At 40.3% G+C, this 21,710-nt stretch overlaps 1 protein-coding gene across 12 annotated transcripts in view; it reads left to right on the top strand.

Moving 5' to 3' along the window:
* The window catches only part of LOC141132482 (protocadherin alpha-C2-like), a 441,772-nt gene that overhangs the window by 167,282 nt on the left and 252,780 nt on the right, over nt 1–21,710 (top strand). Inside the window, exon 1 of one of the 12 annotated variants that reach the window (XM_073620893.1) lies at nt 4,428–6,911. The exons of the other annotated variants lie outside the window; for them this stretch is intronic. Within the exon in view, the coding sequence (XP_073476994.1) occupies nt 4,560–6,911 (2,352 nt within the window). The 5' untranslated portion in view covers nt 4,428–4,559. Of the gene's footprint in view, nt 1–4,427; nt 6,912–21,710 lie in introns of those variants that run through there. 12 annotated transcript variants of the gene reach the window in all.

A 21,710-nucleotide genomic window follows, 5' to 3' on the forward strand; every position in this document is an offset into this window, starting at 1 on the left:
TTGGGTCTTCTAATTGGGGGATTCAAAATATTAGGAGCCTATTTGTCCTTCAGAAAGGGGGCACCTCTAAAGACCACCTGGGGCCTATCAGGTAGAATAGACTTGAGAACTCAATCATTTTTTAGGATATACCAGGGTTTCCTTTCCTGGAGTGTTGGCAAAAGAAATTGGTGATAGTTTGCGAAATGCGTCGTTCTCACTACCTCCAGGTTTCTCTTTCAATAGATCAGTTCTATTGACTCATTTAACCTGATCAAGGCTGTTATTAAGGGTCTCAAGAGCATATCCTTTATTTACAAATCTCTGAATTAAAACCTGGACTTGTGCCACAAAAACACTGTGTTCAGTGCAATTGCACTTTAATCGCAAATATTGGCTCTTTGGCACAGATCTAAACCAGGAAGCATGGTGACAGCTATCATTTGGAATAAACTAATTTCTGTCAGTGGGTTTGAAATATGTAGATGTTACAAAACTATCTCCACTGACAGAAACCGTAAGATCCAAAAAGTGAATTTTTTCCTGGCTAGCCTCATAACTAAGATGTATCCCCCTATTGTTAGTATTCAGGAAATGCATATAATCTGAGAGGTCAGTCTCGCTACCATCCCACAGGAGGAGGATGTCGTCTATGTAGCGAGCCCACAAGGTCACCTCAGGCCTTGACTGGGTATAAACCAAATCCTCCTCCCATTTGGCCATGAATAGGTTCGCCAAACTGGGGGCATATTTAGCCCCCATAGCAACACCCCTATCCTGGTGAAAGAACTGGCCATCAAACCAGAAAAAGTTGTGAGTAGCTGCATACTCCAACAATAACATAATAAAGTCAATCTGTTCTTGAGGTAGATTAGAAGCTTTGTCTAGATAGGAAGACACAGCATCCAAACCCAACTGGTGGGGAATCACAGCGTAAAGGTAACGAGGTAACGTCGGCAGTCACCAACCAAGTCCCCTCACGGGGCTTAAAATTAGAAAGAAGGTTGATGACCTGCTGAGTGTCCTTCACATAGGAAGGCGTCATACGCACCAAGGGCTGTAAAAAGAAGTCAATGTACTTGCCCACCCGGGAAGTAATAGAGTCTATCCCACCGACTATGGGACATTCCAGGGGGACAAGTAAGACTCTTATGCACCTTCGGTAGATAGTAAATAATAGGGTGCTTTAGGCACCAAAAAAGCCCTTTCTTTGTTATTTAAAAATATTTACTTATCCAAATACATTGATTTTAAAAGAAAGAAGAAAAAACAGAAAAAAGATTATATATTGACAGCAATTTTAACACAGTTTTACCATAGTTACATAGTAGGCGAGGTTGAAAAAAGACACAAGTCCATCAAGTCCAACCTTTTGTGTTTGCGTATATGTCAGTATTACATTGTATATCCCTATATGTTGTGGTCGTTCAGGTGCTTAACTAATAGTTTTTTGAAATTATCAATGCTCTCCACTGAAACCACTGCCTGTGGAAGGGAATTCCACATCCTAACCACTCTTACAGTAAAGAACCCTCTATGCAGTTTAAGGTTAAACCGCGTTTCTTCTCATTTTAGTTAATGGCCGTGTGTCTTATTCCCTTATGCAGAAAAGTTTTATCCCTATTGTGGGGTCACCAGTATGATATTTGTACATTGAAATCATATTCCCTCCCAGGCATCTCTTCTCCAGAGAAAACAAGTTCAGTGCTCGTAACCTTTCCTCATAACTAATGTCCTCTAATGCTTGTGTCTTGTGTGTAGCTTACTTTACTTTGTCTACTAGGTGGCAGATTTTCCCCTTTATTTACAGTAACTTCCGTTAATAATTATTTAGGTATTATCCAACTTATTGGTCAACAATATTTCAGGCTTAAGCATCCCTAAATATTTGTCTCAGACGTGACATTAGTGTACTATGGCACAGGTGTCAAACACAAGGCCATTTCATGTGGCCCTTGCACCCAGGCCTTTGGTTTCAGCTGGAATGTGGTGGAACTCCATTCCAGCTCTTGCAAATCCCTGCCTATCCTGCACACACTTATGGAGGGGCACAACAGTGTCGACCAATTTACTTACTGCAAGTAAGAGAGAGAGACACGGAGCCACCTACACTGCCGGAAGATACTAGAGATACTCATCTAGCAGATGAGACTCTGTGTACCGCAGACTCCTGAACTCTGCACACTGCATACTTCTGAACTCTGCACCCATAAACCCAGCACTCTATATGTCACACACTCCTCAGCCCTTCACTCTGCACACAGCGCATCCCTTGATTCAGCAGTCTGTATGTAGCACACTCGTGAATGCTACACTCTGTACGCTGCACGCTTCTAAGTATCTAAGAAGATACATAGTCTTACAGATTCAACCGGCCCCTTGAGGGCAACCATAATGCTGAATCGGCCCACAATGAAATTGAATTTGACATCCCTGTACTATGGAATTAATTCAAATGAAAACCCGGTCCAACATTGGTTCATACAGGAGAAAAGTTTTAACTGCACATATGAGCAATACAAACCCTACCTTTTGTAATGCAATACAACTGAAATAGTTTTAAATGTTTTTTATTTCTTGCAAAAAAGTATGCAAATTATGTCCTTTAATTGTTTACATGCTGTTTAGGTATGTCTGTAAACAGCCATGCAAATATGATACTGCATGAAGTATTTATGCATCACACCCTTTTTTATAAAATTTTGTTCTGCAGTTAATATCTTTGAGACTTTCTGATGGGTGTATGCATAACTTTTCTTTTTTACATGGCGCAGGAAAGAATACAAGATTACCAGCAAGTCAAAAACCTGTTTAAAAAGTGTTAACTGAATGCTTGTAATGTAAACAATCAAATCATATTTATCATCTCTTTGGTTTGTGCATTATTCATTTTATTTTTGTATTATGTGTTATTTACGGTACGGTACCTATTTACAGTTGAGGAAATTTAACTCAATAAATTAGTGCATATATTATTTCATAATCTTGTGGAAGTAGTTTTAAATCTTGAAGCCAGCCTTTACTATCATGCTATATCATATCAATTTCATAAAGAACTTTGAATTCATTTAACATAAACTTGAATTGTTTTAAAGATACTTTAATTCTACATATCTTTGGAATTGCATAATAAGTTGGGTGTACGTATTAGTTTAATTTAAAATACTATTGATAATTTCACCCTGAATAAAGTTAGAATATCAGGAAACATGTCTTCAAATTTTAAACTGTTATGTTGGATTGCTACAGCTAATATTGTTGTGGCAAACGCTTATGTACAGTGTTTGAAAGGGAAAAAATTGTATTATAAAGTTATTAAATCAATTAAAAATTCTACCAAAGCAACTTTTCATGAATTCCCATAACCACATGGCTGTCCCAAGATCAATGAGCTGAATGGAACAGTTTTTTTAAAATTGGATAGAAAATGTTTAATGAAAATTAGTTGCCAAAAAAAGAAAACTTATGATGCAAAAAATATATAAAAACGAATCAAAAAATGCATCATTTAAAACTAGTATGCCTGTTAAATGTTACAACCAGTCAGGTTTGAAATATTCCTTTAATCTGTGACTCTTGTACCAATGAATAATGATATGTCAGTTTATATCAGTAAAAACCTGCTAAAGGTGCACTCATTGAGCCTCTTCATACAACGACAAGCTTTTTTGAGTGTTACAGCTGTTTAAAGAAATACCACTTGGCAAAATCATTTAGCTGTTTGGAGTGCCAGGTGTACTGCTGGAAATTGAATCAGCACCATGTTTACTGATGAAAGGCTGATGAATTGTTGGATCCCACACAAACACAAGGTGGTCTAGGATGCTTCATCCTACTTAGGTGCCTATATGCATGCATTACTAGGTATATACTGAAAAAGGCTATGTTGCATAAATTCTTGAATTTCTAGTAAGTTTTTTACTCTTCTATCTGATCTTCACTACATAATGTCAGGTGCAGCTTGTCCTTTTTAGCAAAGGTCAATTATTATTATCTCCTGAAAAATAAGCATGATCAAATCTTGGAATTTTACATGTTTGATGAAAAACTTGACGATCTGATGTATTGTGTTCAGTAAATGTCTATTAAACAGTTTACTTGCAAGTTGATCAACAGAATGTCATAGTTGTTGTATATTTCTCTTTAGTGCTTGGCAAGTTTAGTAAAAAAAAAACATCAAATATGTGTCATAATGTGTTCTTTATTCATAAGTGCATACTTTCTATTTTAGGCATTCATTATAATATATTTACTAGACAATAAATCCTTTTTGGTAACTACTATATAAGCTTTATTTAAAACATATTTTTGTTAAGAATTAGGTAAAAGTCTCAAAGGTTAATACTCACAGAACCATTTAAACTGGTTGAAATATCTTGCTTCAACACTAGATGGCACTCCACAACAATATATAGCATGTGGTTGAAACAAATATTCATCTCTTTCATTGCTGCGGCTGAAGAACTTGCTTGGAAATTTTGGCCACGATAGATTGTTTTCCTGTGTTGTTGATTATCAGCCTTCGTGGATGCTGTTTTTGCAATTGGAATTACTGAAATCAACCTTGGAGGTTTGAAGAAATGTTCTGTCAAAAACAGGATAACAATGCAAGGAGCATATTGGTCAATTTTCTATTGCTTCAAATGTCCTGGGATGTTATTCTGAGTCAGCTGCATTATATCATCCCAGAGGAATCTACACACGGAACCTTTGTTGGAAGAATTGCTCAGGATTTAGGACTGGAGATTGGTGAGATTAATTCCAGAATGTTACATATTGTCTCTGTAGATGATAAAGAATACTTCCAGGTTAATCTGCAAAATGGAATTTTGTTTGTAAAAGAATCCATAGACAGAGAGCTGCTGTGTCCAGATATACCCTACTGTATTATTCCTCTGCAGGTTATTGTAGATAAGCCTGTACAGATGTATCGTGTAGATATTGAAATAGAAGATGTCAATGATAACAGTCCATCTTTTTCATCTAGTGTTACTAATTTAATGATATCAGAGTTGAGACCCACAGGATCTCGTTTTCTGTTAGAGGGAGCTGTTGATCCTGACCTTGGAACAAATTCTATCACAAGCTATGAACTCAGTGCAAGTGATTATTTTGCCTTAGATTTTCAAAAATACATGAACCAAATCAGGTCATTAGAGCTTGTATTAAAGAAATCTCTAGACAGAGAAAAGCAGTCTGTTCATAATCTGACACTTACAGCCTATGATAATGGCAGGCCAAGACAACTTGGCACAACTCAAATTGTTGTCACTGTGGAAGATGCTAATGATAATGCCCCTGCTTTTAGTCAGCCATTTTACCAGTGCACGATTAATGAAAATGCTTTTGAGGGATCATTAGTGTTTAAAATAAATGCTTCTGATTTGGATCAGGGAAAAAATGGAGAGCTTACATATGAATTTGGCAAGCAAGTGAAGGAAGAAGTGAGGAGAGTATTTCATTTAGACAAAAGTACTGGAGAAATCAGAATAAAAAGCAAATTGGACTATGAAACTGTTAAAATGTATGAAATTCAGGTTGATGCTATTGACAATGGTGAACACCCAATGGTTGGACATTGTAAAGTTCTTGTGACAGTGGTTGATGCCAATGACAATCCTCCAGAGGTGACTGTGACGTCTTTATCAGTTCCTGTTTCTGAGGACTCTCCACAAGGGACAACCGTTGCAATTATTAGTGTGCGAGACAAAGATTCTGGATTGAATGGAAAAGTTCACTGCGCCATTTCTGAACCTGTGCCTTTCAAAATAAATCCAGCTTTTATGGGAGATTTTTCTCTTACTGTAAATGGGCCACTGGACAGAGAGAAGAAGGATTTTTATGAAATTAAAATTACTGCAAGAGATGAAGGGTCTCCATTTCTTTCTGTAACAAAAACTATAATTGTTGAAATAAGTGACGCAAATGATAATGCTCCCCATTTCCAACAGCCTGTTGAAACAATCTTTTTTAAAGAAAACAATCCACCAGGCTCTCATGTCTATACAGCATCAGCCTCAGACCCTGATATTGGACATAACTCCTTTATCACTTATTCAATCACTGACATCACCATTGATGGGGTCCCTATATCCTCCTACATCACCATCAATCCAGAAAATGGAAAAGTAATTGCTTTAATTTCTTTTGATCATGAAAAGGTCACTTATTTCCAATGTCACGTAAAGGCAACTGATTCTGGTCTGCCTCCTCTCTCTTCTAACCTTACATTAAATATCTTTATTACTGATATTAATGACAACTCTCCAACATTTAGCCCATTTTTTACTGATATGACAGTCAAAACCCCAAAGTTAGCACAACCTGGCTTCCTTGTGACTAAAGTGAGTGCATTGGACTTAGATTCTGGATATAATGCTTTGATATCGTATAATTTTAAAAACCTGTCAGGAAAAACACCATTTATCATATCTCAGCAAACTGGCGATATTAGTTTGAAACGTTCATTTACAGATTCAGATCGTGATGAATACAGACTAACTGTGGTGGCAAAAGACCATGGAGAACCAATCATGACTGCTGTGACCCAAATCATTATCTCCTTGGTGGAATTTGGAGAGGAAATTAAATTTAACAATTATGAGTCAATGAGCACCAATGATGAGTTTTCTACAACAAATATTTATTTGGTTGTTGCCATCTGCATAATATCAAGTATTTTTATAATTACTTTAATTGCCTTCACTGTGTTAAGATGGCAGAAATACAGAGATGAAGTAAATGATCTGAAGGAAAACTATAAGATCTGTTCCAATACTGGGGGTAGTTGGATGTATTCCCAACACACTCAGTATAGAGTATGTTCAAACTCACTCCAAGCAAAGAATGACTTGATTGTTTTCACTCCTAATTCTTCTCAGTCTCCAGGAAATGAAAATCCTGAACATCAACAAGGGTTCATCTTTAACAAGGTGAGAAAAATTGAAAACACAGTGAAACCAGACCATGCTTTCATTATGTCAATAGTTCTGGAATATAACTCAATGTAATATTTGCTTTGACCTAAATATTGTTGCCAGGATTCATTTTTTAAGATGGGAACCATTTCATGAATATATTTTGTGGCTATATTGTCAGGCTTAACATGCCCTTATTAGTGACCCAGCACTTAACAATGTTTGAACCAGCTGGTAAATGACAGGAGACACTTTTCCTTTTAGTTCCTTTCTGGTTCATAATATACCTGTATATCTATCTATAATATACTATCTGCAAAAATACCAGATTGTAAAGTGATTGTAAAAAATAAATAACAAACATATTACTTATCTCCTCTGTGCAGTTGGTTTTGCACAGAAAAGCCTGGATCCTCCTCTTTTCTGGTCCCTCTTTGCTGCTCCTGGTCCCTCCCTCCTATCAAGTGCCCTCATGGTCAGCAGCATCCTATGGGGGAACCTAAGCATGGGGATGTCTGACTGACGTTGATTGATAGCCGTGGGAGCCAATGGCACTGCTGCTGTATCTCAGCTATTCAGGAGGAGTTTCCTGGATGGCTTAGACATTCGTGGACATCACTGGACAGAGATGGGGCTCAGGACAGTAATTATGGGGTGCTGGGGAGGTTGCTACACACAAAACTTTTTTTATCCTAATGCATAGAATGCATTAAGATAAAAAATCTGCCTTTACAACTCCTTTAAGTTGTTCTGCCCAAACAGAAATACCTTAAGTCTCCAAGGTAGAATGTAATAATCTGGATAGAGGCCCCATTGCCAAATTAAACAACACTGGTGACAGCGGAAATCCCTGTCTGGTTCCTTTAGAAAGTGGAAAAGAGGTAGAAATAAATCCTGGGATATATACTCTAGCAATCAGGTTTTTATACAAAATTGATAGAATGTGTATAAACTGTCCTTAAAATCCCATAGTTTGCAGAAAATGAACTAACCATGCCAGGTCCACTTTGTCAAATGTCTTTTCAGCATCAATTGTTATCAAGGCCATTTCTTTGTTTGGATTATATTTCACATATTCAAGAGCCGCCAACACCTAACGTGAATTCAAAACCGATTTACCGTTGGGTAAAATCAAGGATAGACATTCCACTATCAATTTTGACAACATTTTTACATCCACATTCATTAAAGAAATTGGATGATACGACTATGGTTGTTACATAGTTACATAGTAGGTGAGGTTAAAAAAAGTCCATCAAGTCCAACCTATGTGTGTGTGATTATATGTCAGTATTACATTGTATATCCCTGTATGTTGAGGTCATTCAGGTGTTTACCTAATGATTTTTTGAAACTATCGATGCTCCCTGCTGATACCACCGCCTGTGTAAGGGAATTCCACATCCTTACCGCTCTTACAGTAAAGAACCCTCTACGTAGTTTAAGGTTAACCCTCTTTTCTTCTAATTTTGAGTGGCCACGTGTCTTGTTAAACTCCCTTCTGCAAAAAAGTTTTATCCCTATTGTGGGGTCACCAACAATGGATCTACAATGTTGGATCTTTTCCTTTCTTAAGCAAAACCTTTATATAGGCCTCTTTTCCTGTATCCAAATAGTCTCCTCCAGTCCACATGTCAGCATATAATCATAGCTCTGATCAGCGGATTACAATCTGTTGATCAGAGTTATTCACCTCAAATGTGACCCCCCCATGCCACCTCGTCCCTATCTCCAGCCTCTCCACCTCCCGCTTCTCCATTTCCTCTAAAACAGCTCGCCCTGCTCGTCTTTCCTAGTGCCTTCATCTCCCCTTCCCCCAGCACTGATTTCCTCCCCCACACTAATCCGACCCCCCCAGCAAACCCGATCCCCTGTAGCTACCCTTGAGCCACTGGCTTCCCTCCTCTGCCACTCCTGCTGGTTTCAGGTGGTGCAGGAGCTTGGAGGGGATCAAGATATGTCCCCCCACCACTCTGATCACCCCCCCACATTAACCCCCCTCACTGATTTATTGCTGCTGTGCGGCATTCCCTCCTTCCCTTCATGCCGCCTGCAGCTGCTGACTGGCACTCTGGCAAGCTGACAGGCTGGAGAGCGGGTTGAGGAATGGTGTGGGTGAGGTTGGGTGGGCTTGGTAAATATGTGTTTACCTGCCCCCACCCTGTGCTATAGCTCCTATGTGCTTGTGTCCACCGATAACTGAGTATAGTAAACCGTGTTTACTATATGACAGTTTATGAATTAATAGGAGTGACTCCTTATTCATTCATGTAATATGCAGCTCAGGCTTTCTCTGTCTCAAAAGACCACCAAAGACCAAAAAAAGGAAAATTTAAATAAAAATACAAAATTTAACAAAATATGAAAACATATTGTAAAAACATTAAAACGTAAAAAAAATGATATTAAAAAAAAAATAGTAAGACCCCTTTCACATGGAGTGAACTCTGGCAAGCAGATCCACCTGCTCAGCTAGGGGCCTGTCCGCTGATCTGCGCTGAGCAGGCAGATGACAGGTCCATGTCCAGTGACATTGTCTGATGGAGTACAAAGAAGCCTATGTATGGGATCTAACGTATCCACCAGTCCCCAGCCCCCCAGTTTTTGTAGCTGGGAGGCGGGAAAATAGGCCCTGGCATGCAAGACTGCTAACCCCCTCCTCTTTATTGTATTGTAGGGTGGACAGGCTAATTCTAGCTGTTTTTTTGCGCCAAATAATTCCCTAAACTGGGAGTCTATTTTGTCGAACCATCATCGAGGAATCCACATCGGGGAATTATGACAAATATATAAAAGTTGCGGTGCCCACACCATTTTTATGAGGTTCACCCTCCCAACTACTGATAGCGGCAACTTACACCAGGCATTACATTTCTCTCTGAATTTAAGAAGTAGAGGGGTAAGGGAAATTTGGTTATTTACATTTTTGCGTACAATCTATTTTTACAATTTTGCAAAAAGGCGTAATTAAAAAATTACAAATATTGTTATTTATTAACTCAATACAGGTTACGCTTTTATATTTAGTAGGAATTAAGCAGGAATTTTGTAAAATTTGCTGTGTTCATATCTGCTAATAATGATTTTAGAGTATTTTTAGTGAATATATTGTTTTGATAAACATTTGCACAAATGCCACAGGCACAGGGTATTAAAATCAGTAGCCCCTTCTTTTTTTTTTCTACAGGTCATGTGCTTTCAGAAAATGTAGTTTGAGGTCTTTAACAAACTTTGTAAGTGAAAAATGAAAACCTCTATTTTTTTTGAGAAATTTGCATATTTACATTTTGTGTATGTTTGACTTTTACCATTTCGCAAAAAGGCGCAATATGAAATTTACAAATTTTTGTTATTTCTTAACTCATTACAGATTAGATTTTATATTTTGTAGGAATTTTGTAAAATGTGCTGTGTGTTTTAGTGTATTTTTAGCAAAAATATTTGAGCAAATAACATTGTGCCCTAAAAATCAGTAGCACCTTATTCTTACTCTACTGGTCATGTGCTTTTAGAAAATATATGGTTTGGGGGGTCTTTTAAAAACTCTGAAAGTTGTAAGGGAAAAATAAAAAAGCAATGGAAAAATTGCAAAAATGGTCTTGCTAGGTAAGTTTTAACATAAAGTTTATTTATTTTTAACAAACAAATTAAATACAAAACAAGTTACATTAATTTAAGACAGATGCTGTACATCAATCGGAAATACAGATACGAGTAAAAGAAGTAAAGTGACAGTGTAAAGTGATAAGGTTATGTCCATCAAGCGCTTTAATCGTAGAGTAGTAGAAGTAGAGTAAAGTAGAATATACGTATACCAATGGGATAAACCATGGGAAGGGGAGGGGGAGGGGAAAGGGGGGAGGGGGGGATGGTCCGGGCCACAACATTATTCAAAGCCCGGCTGTCTGATGGGCAGACCTGGTGTAGACCAGGGGTCCAAAAGCTGGAGGAAGGTAAACCCTCTTAGATTAAGAGGGTAGATGTATGAGGAGGTCTTCTAATATCTACTAAAGGGTCAGGTGTCTGGCCCTCACCCACTCTGTGCTAGCTAAGTTTAAAAGCGGAGCACAGGGCCTGGCAGCGAAAAGGTGAAAGCATTGACATGTGTAGAAGATAGTTTTCCCCTAGTTAGATTTTCCAATAACTTTCCTGCTTTATTCCCTTATTTATGAAATTTTAATCTCATATAGGCTTCAAAATTTAACTCCACTTGTGATGCCCAGTAATCATTATGCTGTTTTACCTTTATCAATCCCTCACTAGATTGTTTCGATGGAGAGATTTTCATATATTTGTACCATAGTTTGGGGACTCTGTAACTTTCACTAAATAATATACAATCTGGGTTATTTTCACCAAAGAAGTATAGTAGAATACGCCTAAATTTATGAAAGAAGATTATTTATTTGCAAAAATTTATAACAGAAACAAAGAAAAATTAGTTTTTTTTGCCCAAATGTCTGGCCTTTTTTGCTTATTTTGCACAAAAAAAAAAAGAACCAAGGATGATAAAATACCAAAAAAGTGGGGGAGGATGGAGCAAAGAAATGCCCCTGGAAAGCAATAAGGAGGGTCAACAATGGTATACCTTTTGAAAAAATAGAAAATAACTTTATTGTAGTCTCAAAATAGTGGGTAAAAATTGTTCAGCAAGGTGGACAATAACATGAATTGTAGAGTATTTCCCCAAATAACCCCTTACATAAAAAACACACACACATGCAAAATTGACAATGTTGTCACATATAACACACCAGTACCGAAAACTTCATGCATACATACCCATGCATACCCAGACCAATGGACCTAAACTGAGCTGCTATAATATAGCCAGGAAGCTGATCATTAATGATAATTAATTTGTAAACATATTGCTTTTCTAAAACAGAATTGATGTTGCTGCAAATGTTCATTAATTGAAAAGGTTCCTGGTAAGGGTAAAGATTACTGATTACATGGAGTCCGTAGTGAAAAAAATGCACACGTTTAGGTCTATGTGTTGTTCATAATTTAGACCTATGTCCTGATATAGAGTTAGTAACTGACCAGTAAAGAAACTGAGTATCCTGTTGGAACACAATGATTAGCTTGATTTCAAAGCTGCAGTGTCATGCGACTTAGTTAGCATGGTATAATGTACTATGGTTTGAAACACTCAGAGTTCACTTTCTGCAGTATATGGAGAAGAACAAACAAATGGAGATGGTATAATTTATAACTTAGCCCGCAGGCTCTCACCAATCCGTCATGGGAAATGGAACCATCAAAATGCTGTCCAGCCCTTGCTTGCTCAGTTGATCTTTTCACTGTGTGTATCCATGCTGCCAATGCTTAGTGTGTCTCTGCTGTGGTCCAGGGTTTTTCCGCTCATGTGATCAGGAGTCTCACTATGGTGGCTCATCTAGTCCAAACAGTCCAAGCAGTGCAGTCCAAGCAGTGCAGACTTATCCTGGTAGGGCCAGGGGAAGATGTCAGTGCGGGAATACCACGCACATTAGCTGGTATGCATTAATAGAGCATGAGGCTTGTCCGGTGAAGCTAATGTTGTGATAAAATACCACCAAAACAAAACACTATTTGTGTGAAATAAATGATAAAAATTTCATATGGGTACAGTGTTGCATGACTGCGCAATTGTCATTCAAGGTGCGACAGCGCTGAAAGCTGAAAATTTGCCTGAGCAGGAAGGGGGTAAAAGTGCCTGGTATTGTAGTGGTTAAAGTTGTAACATAAAATATAATCTTTCCTCTCATGAATGCTTTACCTATTTCCCAAAATAACTTCATATTGGTTCTATGGTCGGCATTATTTGCTTCATACTCCTCCCAGGCCTCCCTCAACATCTGTTGAAAAGGTTAAGCCTGAGACAAATGCGAGGGGAACCTCCAAATCATGGCATTTCCTATTGGTATATAATCTTAATTTCTACCACTATGAGGGATGATCTGATATAGCTATAGGATGTAATTCCGTATCCATTATATATGATTGCATGGGCGGGGTTACTGAAAAGAGAATGATGAGATTGAGATAAAATGTGTATATAGTCTGTGTTGGGTTCCTCATTCATTCTCCATATATCTATAAAATCTAGTCTCCCTGTCATATCCCTAATAAAGTAGGCTTTAATCGAATTTATAAATTTGCCCCATGCTTCTTCCTGAAGAAGGTTCCTATCCTCCCTACTATCCATAATCGAGTTGAAGTCTCCTACTATGATTTTATCTTTAATTTCCTCTTGCATAATCCATTTATGATTTCCTGGAAAAAAGTTTGGGAAGCAGAGTTCGGAAAGTATAAATTATACACAGATAACGTTTTTCCAGAAATTTGTAAACAAATACGGAACCTTCTTCCCTCACCATCCTGTCTTTTTTGAAAGAACAGAATAATTTATTGATTTATTTAGCAGAATCATTACACCAGCCCTTCTACCCATCGAGGGGCAGTGGAGGATTAAGGTGGTCATGGGCCCCTAGGCTACATTTTGTGTGGCCCCCTCCTAAGCATGCTTTACCAGAAAATCATATTTTCTATGGGACATTTTGCAGCTTTGCTGTCCTGTAGCACCCAGGCAGTGACGTATCATTTGAAGACCAATTTGACCTTATGAACCCTGGCAACATATAGGGATAAAGTGAGCGCTGAGCCCAACATAGTGTACACCCCTATTTCTATTGTTCCCAATGGGGAATTAAAGTACAAAAACAATACAGTTTTAAGAAAGGAAAAAGGATAAAATTATGAATGACATTAGGATGTAATAATGTCCATGAGGGCTATAATAATGTCCATAAAGTTCATGGAATAATAGCACTTGTGGAAGGCAACCTCATTGAAGAAAAAGAAGCAATCCTCTGAGAACTCTGAAAATGAAACAAAGGCGCCATTCTAAGTGATATTTTTATTAATTTATATATATTTATGTATATGTAGAATAAAAACAATGTAAAAATGGATGGGGAGACCTTTTGGATAGTGCTGTGTGGACCCATGAAACAAGGAATGGAGTGTATTGCTGAAAAAAGGAGGGGATAAAGAATGTGCAAGATGAAAAAAGGGGTTTGAAGTCGCCTATTCATGCCCGCTTCCGGAAGTGACGTCATCCTCCTGGTTCCCACCGTGCTTTCCAACGGCAGGAAGTGCCAGCATCCATCGGCGCAGCCTGTCCATCGGACACCACTGTAATCCAGGAAACAGACCAGACTCACTCCCAGGATATCCGGCAGCTTTTGCCAACATGCTTGTTCACTATGTACCTTTGTGAGTACCTTTTTACGGTTTTATTAAACTCCATGTTTTTTACTGCACTTAGAGTGGCGCCTTTGTTTCATTTTCAGAGTGCATATAACACGCCCCCTAACATTAAGAGGGAAGTTTCAGGAAAAAAAACTTCCCACAGCCCCCTGCACAGTACACAGCCCCCCTGCACAGTACACAGACCCCTTTCCCTGCACAGTACACAACCCTCTGCACAGTACACAGACCCATTGCACATAACACAGCCCCCTTTCCCTATACAGTACACAGACCCCCTGCACATAACACAACCCCCTTTCCCTGCACAGTACACAGACCCCTTTCCCTGCACAGTACACAGACATCTCACATCTGCATAGTACACAGACCCCTTTGCCTGCATATCACACAAGCCTCTTTCATTATAAAGCCCCCCTGCACTCCCAGGAGACCCCCAATCTCCTGGGAAAGAATACTCTAAAGTTGAGAAAACATCACTGCCAGCCCTTTCTCATACACCGCTCCTCCTGTGTCATGCATTGTAAATCAAAGCTTCTAGGTACCTCAATTAATGCCATTCTTCGTGACCCGGTCATGTGTCTGCTCTCCTCTGCTATTTCATTGATGGTCACATGACCGCTCTTCTCCTGCAATCAAAGGCTACACTCAGGAAGGAGGTGGAGCGGGAGGAGGAGAGCGGCCAGACAGAGCGGCTTTAATTGAGGTATTAAGAGACTTCCATTTACATTGAGAGTGACACACAAGGAGCTGTGCATGAGAAAGGGCTGGCAGTAATGTTTTCTCAACTTTAAAGTATGCTGGCAGCGCTGTCCCAGGGCCAGGAGAGGCGGTACAGCTGGCCTGACACACCCCTAATGGGTGGCACCCGGGGCGGACTGCCCGATCCCCGCCCCCTGTTGGTAAAAAAACATTTATCGGCGTATTTGTATAACACGCAGGCATGGTTTTTATTCTATATATAGAATATATATATAAATATATATAAATAAATAACATATATAAATAAATATATATAAATAAATAAAAATATCATGGCCAATGGGAGGCCTTGCACACGTGGGGCCCTAGGCTGCAGCCTAGACCAGCCTGTGCATTAATCCGCCCCTGCCGAGGGGGTACCAATGTCCTCACCAACCCAGTATTTCTGCATACTTTAACAGTCTGTAATAGGTAGATGTGCCTCTTGTAACAAGGCCACATCCACCTTTAAGGGTTTCAAATGTTGTAGCACCATATTGCATTTAGATGGGGACCGCAAACCATTTACATTCCAGGAAATCACCATCATGTATGTACTAATCCAAAAATATAGAGATTAATAAGATATAGGTTCCCACCTATTAAGTATGGAGAATTACAATATTTTACTATATAAAAGTAGATCAGAATAGCTGACATTTTAGCCCAAAGTTTGAGAGAGTTATGTGGCATATATGCCATGAAATTCTAGATCACCACCAACATTAAACACAATACAGAAAGCACTCAAAAAACACACACACATACAAGTAAAAAAGAGGAAAAAAATCCTTTCTTACTAACTTCCTTTGTTCCTGTGTTGTGAGCCATAAATTGTATTTATGGCTCGGGGCTTTGAAAAAAAAAATAATAAAAAAATAACTTGTAGCTGCTTTTCTTATCCTATTCTTTCATACAGGGTATGCTTATCAATATACTGTATTTTGCTATACCTAGTTTCCCAATTTAACCTAATTTAACAAAATTAACTAGGACACCAAATTGCATCCTTAAGCAGTCCTCAAATGAGATAAATAAATTACTAATCATATTAAATGTTTCTTAACTACTTTAGTAGAGTTAGGCTTTAACCCATGTGATATATCAATGGCTTCTGACTGGTTATGGTCCAAAAATTGACAAGCTTCCTCTGGGTTAATGAACACATGTTGCATCAGGTGTCTGTACTTTAAGCATAGCTGGATACGTCAATAAAAAACAAATCTTCTTCTGGAAGAGCATTGCATAATCTGTTGAAAGGATTTTCTCTTTCTCGCTACTTCCATGAACATTAATATATTGTGGACATCCAATATTAGGTCTTTGCCTGGTTTTCCTGTTTTATATGCCTGTAAAACTGCTTTATGATCTGTATAATCCAGATAACATACTATAACTGGGCGAAGAGTTTTGCGGTCTGGGATGCTGGGACCAATTCTATGGGCCCATTCCACTTTACATGGATTTGAAAGTCGGAGTATATCCAAAATTGTATCTGAGCAAATGGACGGCAACATGCTAGCTTTATAGGATTCTGGCATTCCTGTTATATACAAGTTGTGTCTTTTGGATCGATTTCTAAATTCTCAATTTTTTACATCATTGCCTTTATTTGATTAGTAACATCCCCCATATCCTTTAGTTATTTTTCTGTTTTGAAATACAAAGTATCCACACAGTCCTCCACCTCTGTCAGTCACTGTGTCTGTTTTACTAAATCCTGCTTTAGGGCCTGTATACCCTTAGCCACCACTTCACTAACTGTCTCCTGGATTGTAGGTTTAAGCAATTCTGTCACAGCCATCACTATTCTTGTATAGCTCTAAGAAAGCTCAGTATCCTATGCATGTAATACAGCTTTTTCTGCCAGTGTCTTTCTGGAGTTAGAGCAGATGTTAGTAATGTGATTTTGACATGTATTTATTCATCACGCTTATAATATCCATCTGCTATTAATATTGTTGACTTAAAAAAACAGACTGCTTTTAGTGACTTTTAAGAGCTCCAAACTAACAAATTAACAATTTTAATGGTTGGTGATTTTTTTTAAGTTGCATCATTGCTGATAAAACAATATATTTTTACCTTCAAGCTGGTTTAATGGCTTTAATTTGGCATACTGACAAACTTAGGTGGAACTGAACAACAAGCAGGCTTTAAGGTTATAGAACTACAAAGTCCATCAGCAGGTGGTTTATGATTGCAAACTGACACATGCAAACATGCAGACAGACATAAGCAAGTATATAAACAAACACAGGCTGACAGGTTCAAACAGCAAGCATATTGTAGAGGTACAAATCTGCCAGTGTCCACTGTAGGGATGAGCTTCGAGTTCGAGTCGAACTCATGTTCGACTCGAACATTGGCTGTTCGCAAGTTCGCCGAACAGCGAACAATTTGGGGTGTTCGCGGCAAATTCGAATGCCGCGGAACACCCTTTAAAAGTCTATGGGAGAAATCAAAAGTGCTAATTTTAAAGGCTAATATGCAAGTTATTGTCATAAAAAGTGTTTGGGGACCTGGGTCCTGCCCCAGGGGACATGGATCAATGCAAAAAAAAGTTTTAAAAACGGCCGTTTTTTCAGGAACAGTGATTTTAATAATGCTTAAAGTCAATCAATAAAAGTGTAATATCCCTTTAAATTTCGTACCTGGGGGGTGTCTATAGTATGCCTGTAAAGGGGCGCATGTTTCCCGTGTTTAGAACAATCTGACAGCAAAATGACATTTCGAAGGAAAAAACTCATTTAAAACTACCCGCGGCTATTGCATTGCCGACAATACACATAGAAGTTCATTGATAAAAACGGCATGGGAATTCCCCAAAGGGGAACCCCGAACCAAAATTAAAAAAAAAAAAATGACGTGGGAGTCCCCCTAAATTCCATACCAGGCCCTTCAGGTCTGATATGGATATTAAGGGGAACCCCGGCCAAAATTAAAAAAAAAAAAATGACGTGGGGTTCCCCCTAAATTCCATACCAGACCCTTCAGGTCTGGTATGGATTTTAAGGGGAACCCCGCGCCAAAAAAAAAAAAAAAAAACGGCGTGGGGTCCCCCCAAAAATCCATACCAGACCCTTATCCGAGCACGCAACCTGGCAGGCCGCAGGAAAAGAGGGGGGACGAGAGTGCGGCCCCCCTCCCTCCTGAACCGTACCAGGCCACATGCCCTCAACATTGGGAGGGTGCTTTGGGGTAGCCCCCCAAAACACCTTGTCCCCATGTTGATGAGGACAAGGGCCTCATCCCCACAACCCTGGCCGGTGGTTGTGGGGGTCTGCGGGCGGGGGGCTTATCGGAATCTGGAAGCCCCCTTTAACAAGGTGACCCCCAGATCCCAGCCCCCCCCCTGTGTGAAATGGTAAGGGGGGTACTTATACCTCTACCATTTCACGAAAAAAGTGTCAAAAATGTTAAAAATGACAAGAGACAGTTTTTGACAATTCCTTTATTTAAATGCTTCTTCTTTCTTCTATCTTCCTTCATCTTCTGGTTCTTCTGGCTCTTCTGGTTCTTCCTCCAGCGTTCTCGTCCAGCATCTCCTGCGCGGCGTCTTCTATCTTCTTCTCCTCTGGCCGCTCCGCACCCATGGCATGGGGGGGAGGCTCCCGCTCTTCTCTTCTTTTCTTCTCTTCTTCTCTTCTTCATTTTCTTCTCCGGGCCGCTCCGCAATCCATGCTGGCATGGAGGGAGGCTCCCGCTGTGTGACGGCGCTCCTCGTCTGACAGTTCTTAAATAACGGGGGGCGGGGCCACCCGGTGACCCCGCCCCCCTCTGACGCACGGGACATGACGGGACTTCCCTGTGGCATTCCCCGTGATGTCACAGGGAAGTCCCGTCAAGTCACCGTGCGTCAGAGTGGGGCGGGGTCACCGGGTGGCCCCGCCCCCCCGTTATTTAAGAACTGTCAGACGAGGAGCGCCGTCACACAGCGGGAGCCTCCCTCCATGCCAGCATGGATTGCAGAGCGGCCCGGAGAAGAAAACGAAGAAAAGAAGAAAAGAAGAAGAGAAGAGCGGGAGCCTCCCCCCATGCCATGGGTGCGGAGCGGCCCGAGGAGAAGAAGATAGAAGACGCCGCGGAGGAGATGCTGGACGAGAACGCCGGAGGAAGAACCAGAAGAACCAGAAGATGAAGGAAGATAGAAGAAAGAAGAAGCATTTAAATAAAGGAATTGTCAAAAACTGTCTCTTGTCATTTTTAACATTTTTGACACTTTTTTCGTGAAATGGTAGGCCCTTACCATTTCACACAGGGGGGGGGGCCGGGATCTGGGGGTCACCTTGTTAAAGGGGGCTTCCAGATTCCGATAAGCCCCCCGCCCGCAGACCCCCACAACCACCGGCCAGGGTTGTGGGGATGAGGCCCTTGTCCTCATCAACATGGGGACAAGGTGTTTTGGGGGGCTACCCCAAAGCACCCTCCCAATGTTGAGGGCATGTGGCCTGGTACGGTTCAGGAGGGAGGGGGGCCGCACTCTCGTCCCCCCCTCTTTTCCTGCGGCCTGCCAGGTTGCGTGCTCGGATAAGGGTCTGGTATGGATTTTTGGGGGGACCCCACGCCGTTTTTTTATTTTTTTTTTGGCGCGGGGTTCCCCTTAAAATCCATACCAGACCTGAAGGGTCTGGTATGGAATTTAGGGGGAACCCCACGTCATTTTTTTTTTTTTAATTTTGGCCGGGGTTCCCCTTAATATCCATACCAGACCTGAAGGGCCTGGTATGGAATTTAGGAGGACTCCCACGTCATTTTTTTTTTTTAAATTTTGGTTTGAGGTTCCCCTTTGGGGAATTCCCATGCCGTTTTTATCAATGAACTTCTATGTGTATTGTCGGCAATGCAATAGCCGCGGGTAGTTTTAAATAAGTTTTTTCCTTCAAAATGTCATTTTGCTGTCAGACTGTTCTAAACACAGGAAACATGCGCCCCTTTACAGGCATACTATAGACACCCCCCAGGTACGAAATTTAAAGGGATATTACACTTTTATTGTTTGACTTTAAGCATTATTAAAATCACTGCTCCTGAAAAAACGGCCGTTTTTAAAACTTTTTTTTGCATTGATCCATGTCCCCTGGGGCAGGACCCAGGTCCCCAAACACTTTTTATGACAATAACTTGCATATAAGCCTTTAAAATTAGCACTTTTGTTTATTCATGTTCGTGTCCCATAGACTTTAACGGTGTTCGCGTGTTCGAACGAACTTTTTTCCTGTTCGCATGTTCTGGTGCGAACCGAACAGGGGGGTGTTCGGCTCATCCCTAGTCCACTGTATAGTCGCAAACAGATACTAGCAGATAGATAAGCAGGCTGGCAAGCAAGCATAGTTAGCATGCTACTTTATTAGCTTCAATCTATCAAGGTTACAGGCTAGCAGGCAGACTGGCATAAATAGCAAGTGAGCAAAATTTTCTAAGTCCTCCACATGTTTATTTTTGCAGTTTTCAGTTGCAAGCAAAAAAACTAAATAGAAACAGACAGGAGGATTAGTTGGCACAAGCTTACACAACAGTCTTATAATTGTAGTTTTTAATTGCACACAGACACAGACAGGTGGATTAATAAACACATACAGGCACAGGCAGGCTGAGTACTGATGATACTGACAGATTTAACATTACCAGCATAGGCAGTGTTATCTCCCATCTCCTGACAAGCTTCAGTAGACAGTCAGTGGAGAGACACAGTGAACAGATTTAGTGGTCAGGCTTCGAAAGAAGATTGATATTGTCAACAGGATTGTCAGCTCCCTCCAATATCGATACCCACAGATGCCAATAAACTGTTTCAATGTAGATGTCAAGGTAAAGAACTGTGGGGGTGTGGCTTGGACAGAGATGTGAGAAGATTTGCTGGTGAGGTGAGAGCTCTCCAATTCCATCTTGACTTTTCCCATCCTGAGCGGGTCTCTCCTGGTGATTCTTTGCCCACATAACAAACCTGCTTCCTTGTGTCACTACAGCCATCCTCAGAATTGACTTTCCTGCCCTGGTGACATGACTAAAAAGAACAATGAGGATGTCCCAAAATGGTGCCGGTGCCATGCCACGTTGCTCAGTTAAGGAGAGGTTTCAGTACACCACTGCTCACCTGGAGTACTTTGCTAGCACTCCTGCTAAAGACAATGGCAGGTCTCACTCCTCCCAGGACCCAGCACGATTAACCCTGGAAGCAAATACACAGGCTGCCAGCTTTCCTGCCTGGGAAGAGGATGTGGCCCTGTGGAGCCTCCCTGACAGAGCAGAGAGTACAATCTTAATGAACACTCTCAGCTGCTTCAGATACAGAACCAACACTGGCAGATGAAAGCAATAACAAAGATAATACCTCCCTAACTACTCTAAACCATGGCTTTGCAGGGATGAGGGAAGTTATTTCCCTAGTCAGACAGGACCTACGCAACTTTAAAGACAGAATTGTGGTAATGGAGGAAAGGGTCAGCACTGTGGAGGATTCTGTATACCCCTTGCTACAGTCCTCTAAGTCAATGTCTTATGCAGCGTACACACGACCGGACTTTCCAGCAGAATAACCTCTGACAGTTTTTTCGTCGACGTTCTGACGGAGTTCCGCTGAAACGGACTTGCCTTCACACGAGTCTGCTCGTTTAGAACACAATGACATACAACGGGACTAGAAAAAGGAAGTTCAATAGCCAGTAGCCAATAGCTGCCCTTGCGTCGTTTTTGATCCATCGGAACAGCATACAGACGAGCGGTTTTCCCGATAGGAACTGATTCCATCGGAAAGATTTGAAACATGTTCTATTTCTAGGTCCGTCAGAATTTTCGAAAGAAAAAAGTCAGATG

This window comes from Aquarana catesbeiana, linkage group LG03 (genome assembly GCF_042186555.1).
Source record: "Aquarana catesbeiana isolate 2022-GZ linkage group LG03, ASM4218655v1, whole genome shotgun sequence".
Classification (NCBI taxonomy): Eukaryota; Metazoa; Chordata; class Amphibia; order Anura; family Ranidae; genus Aquarana; species Aquarana catesbeiana.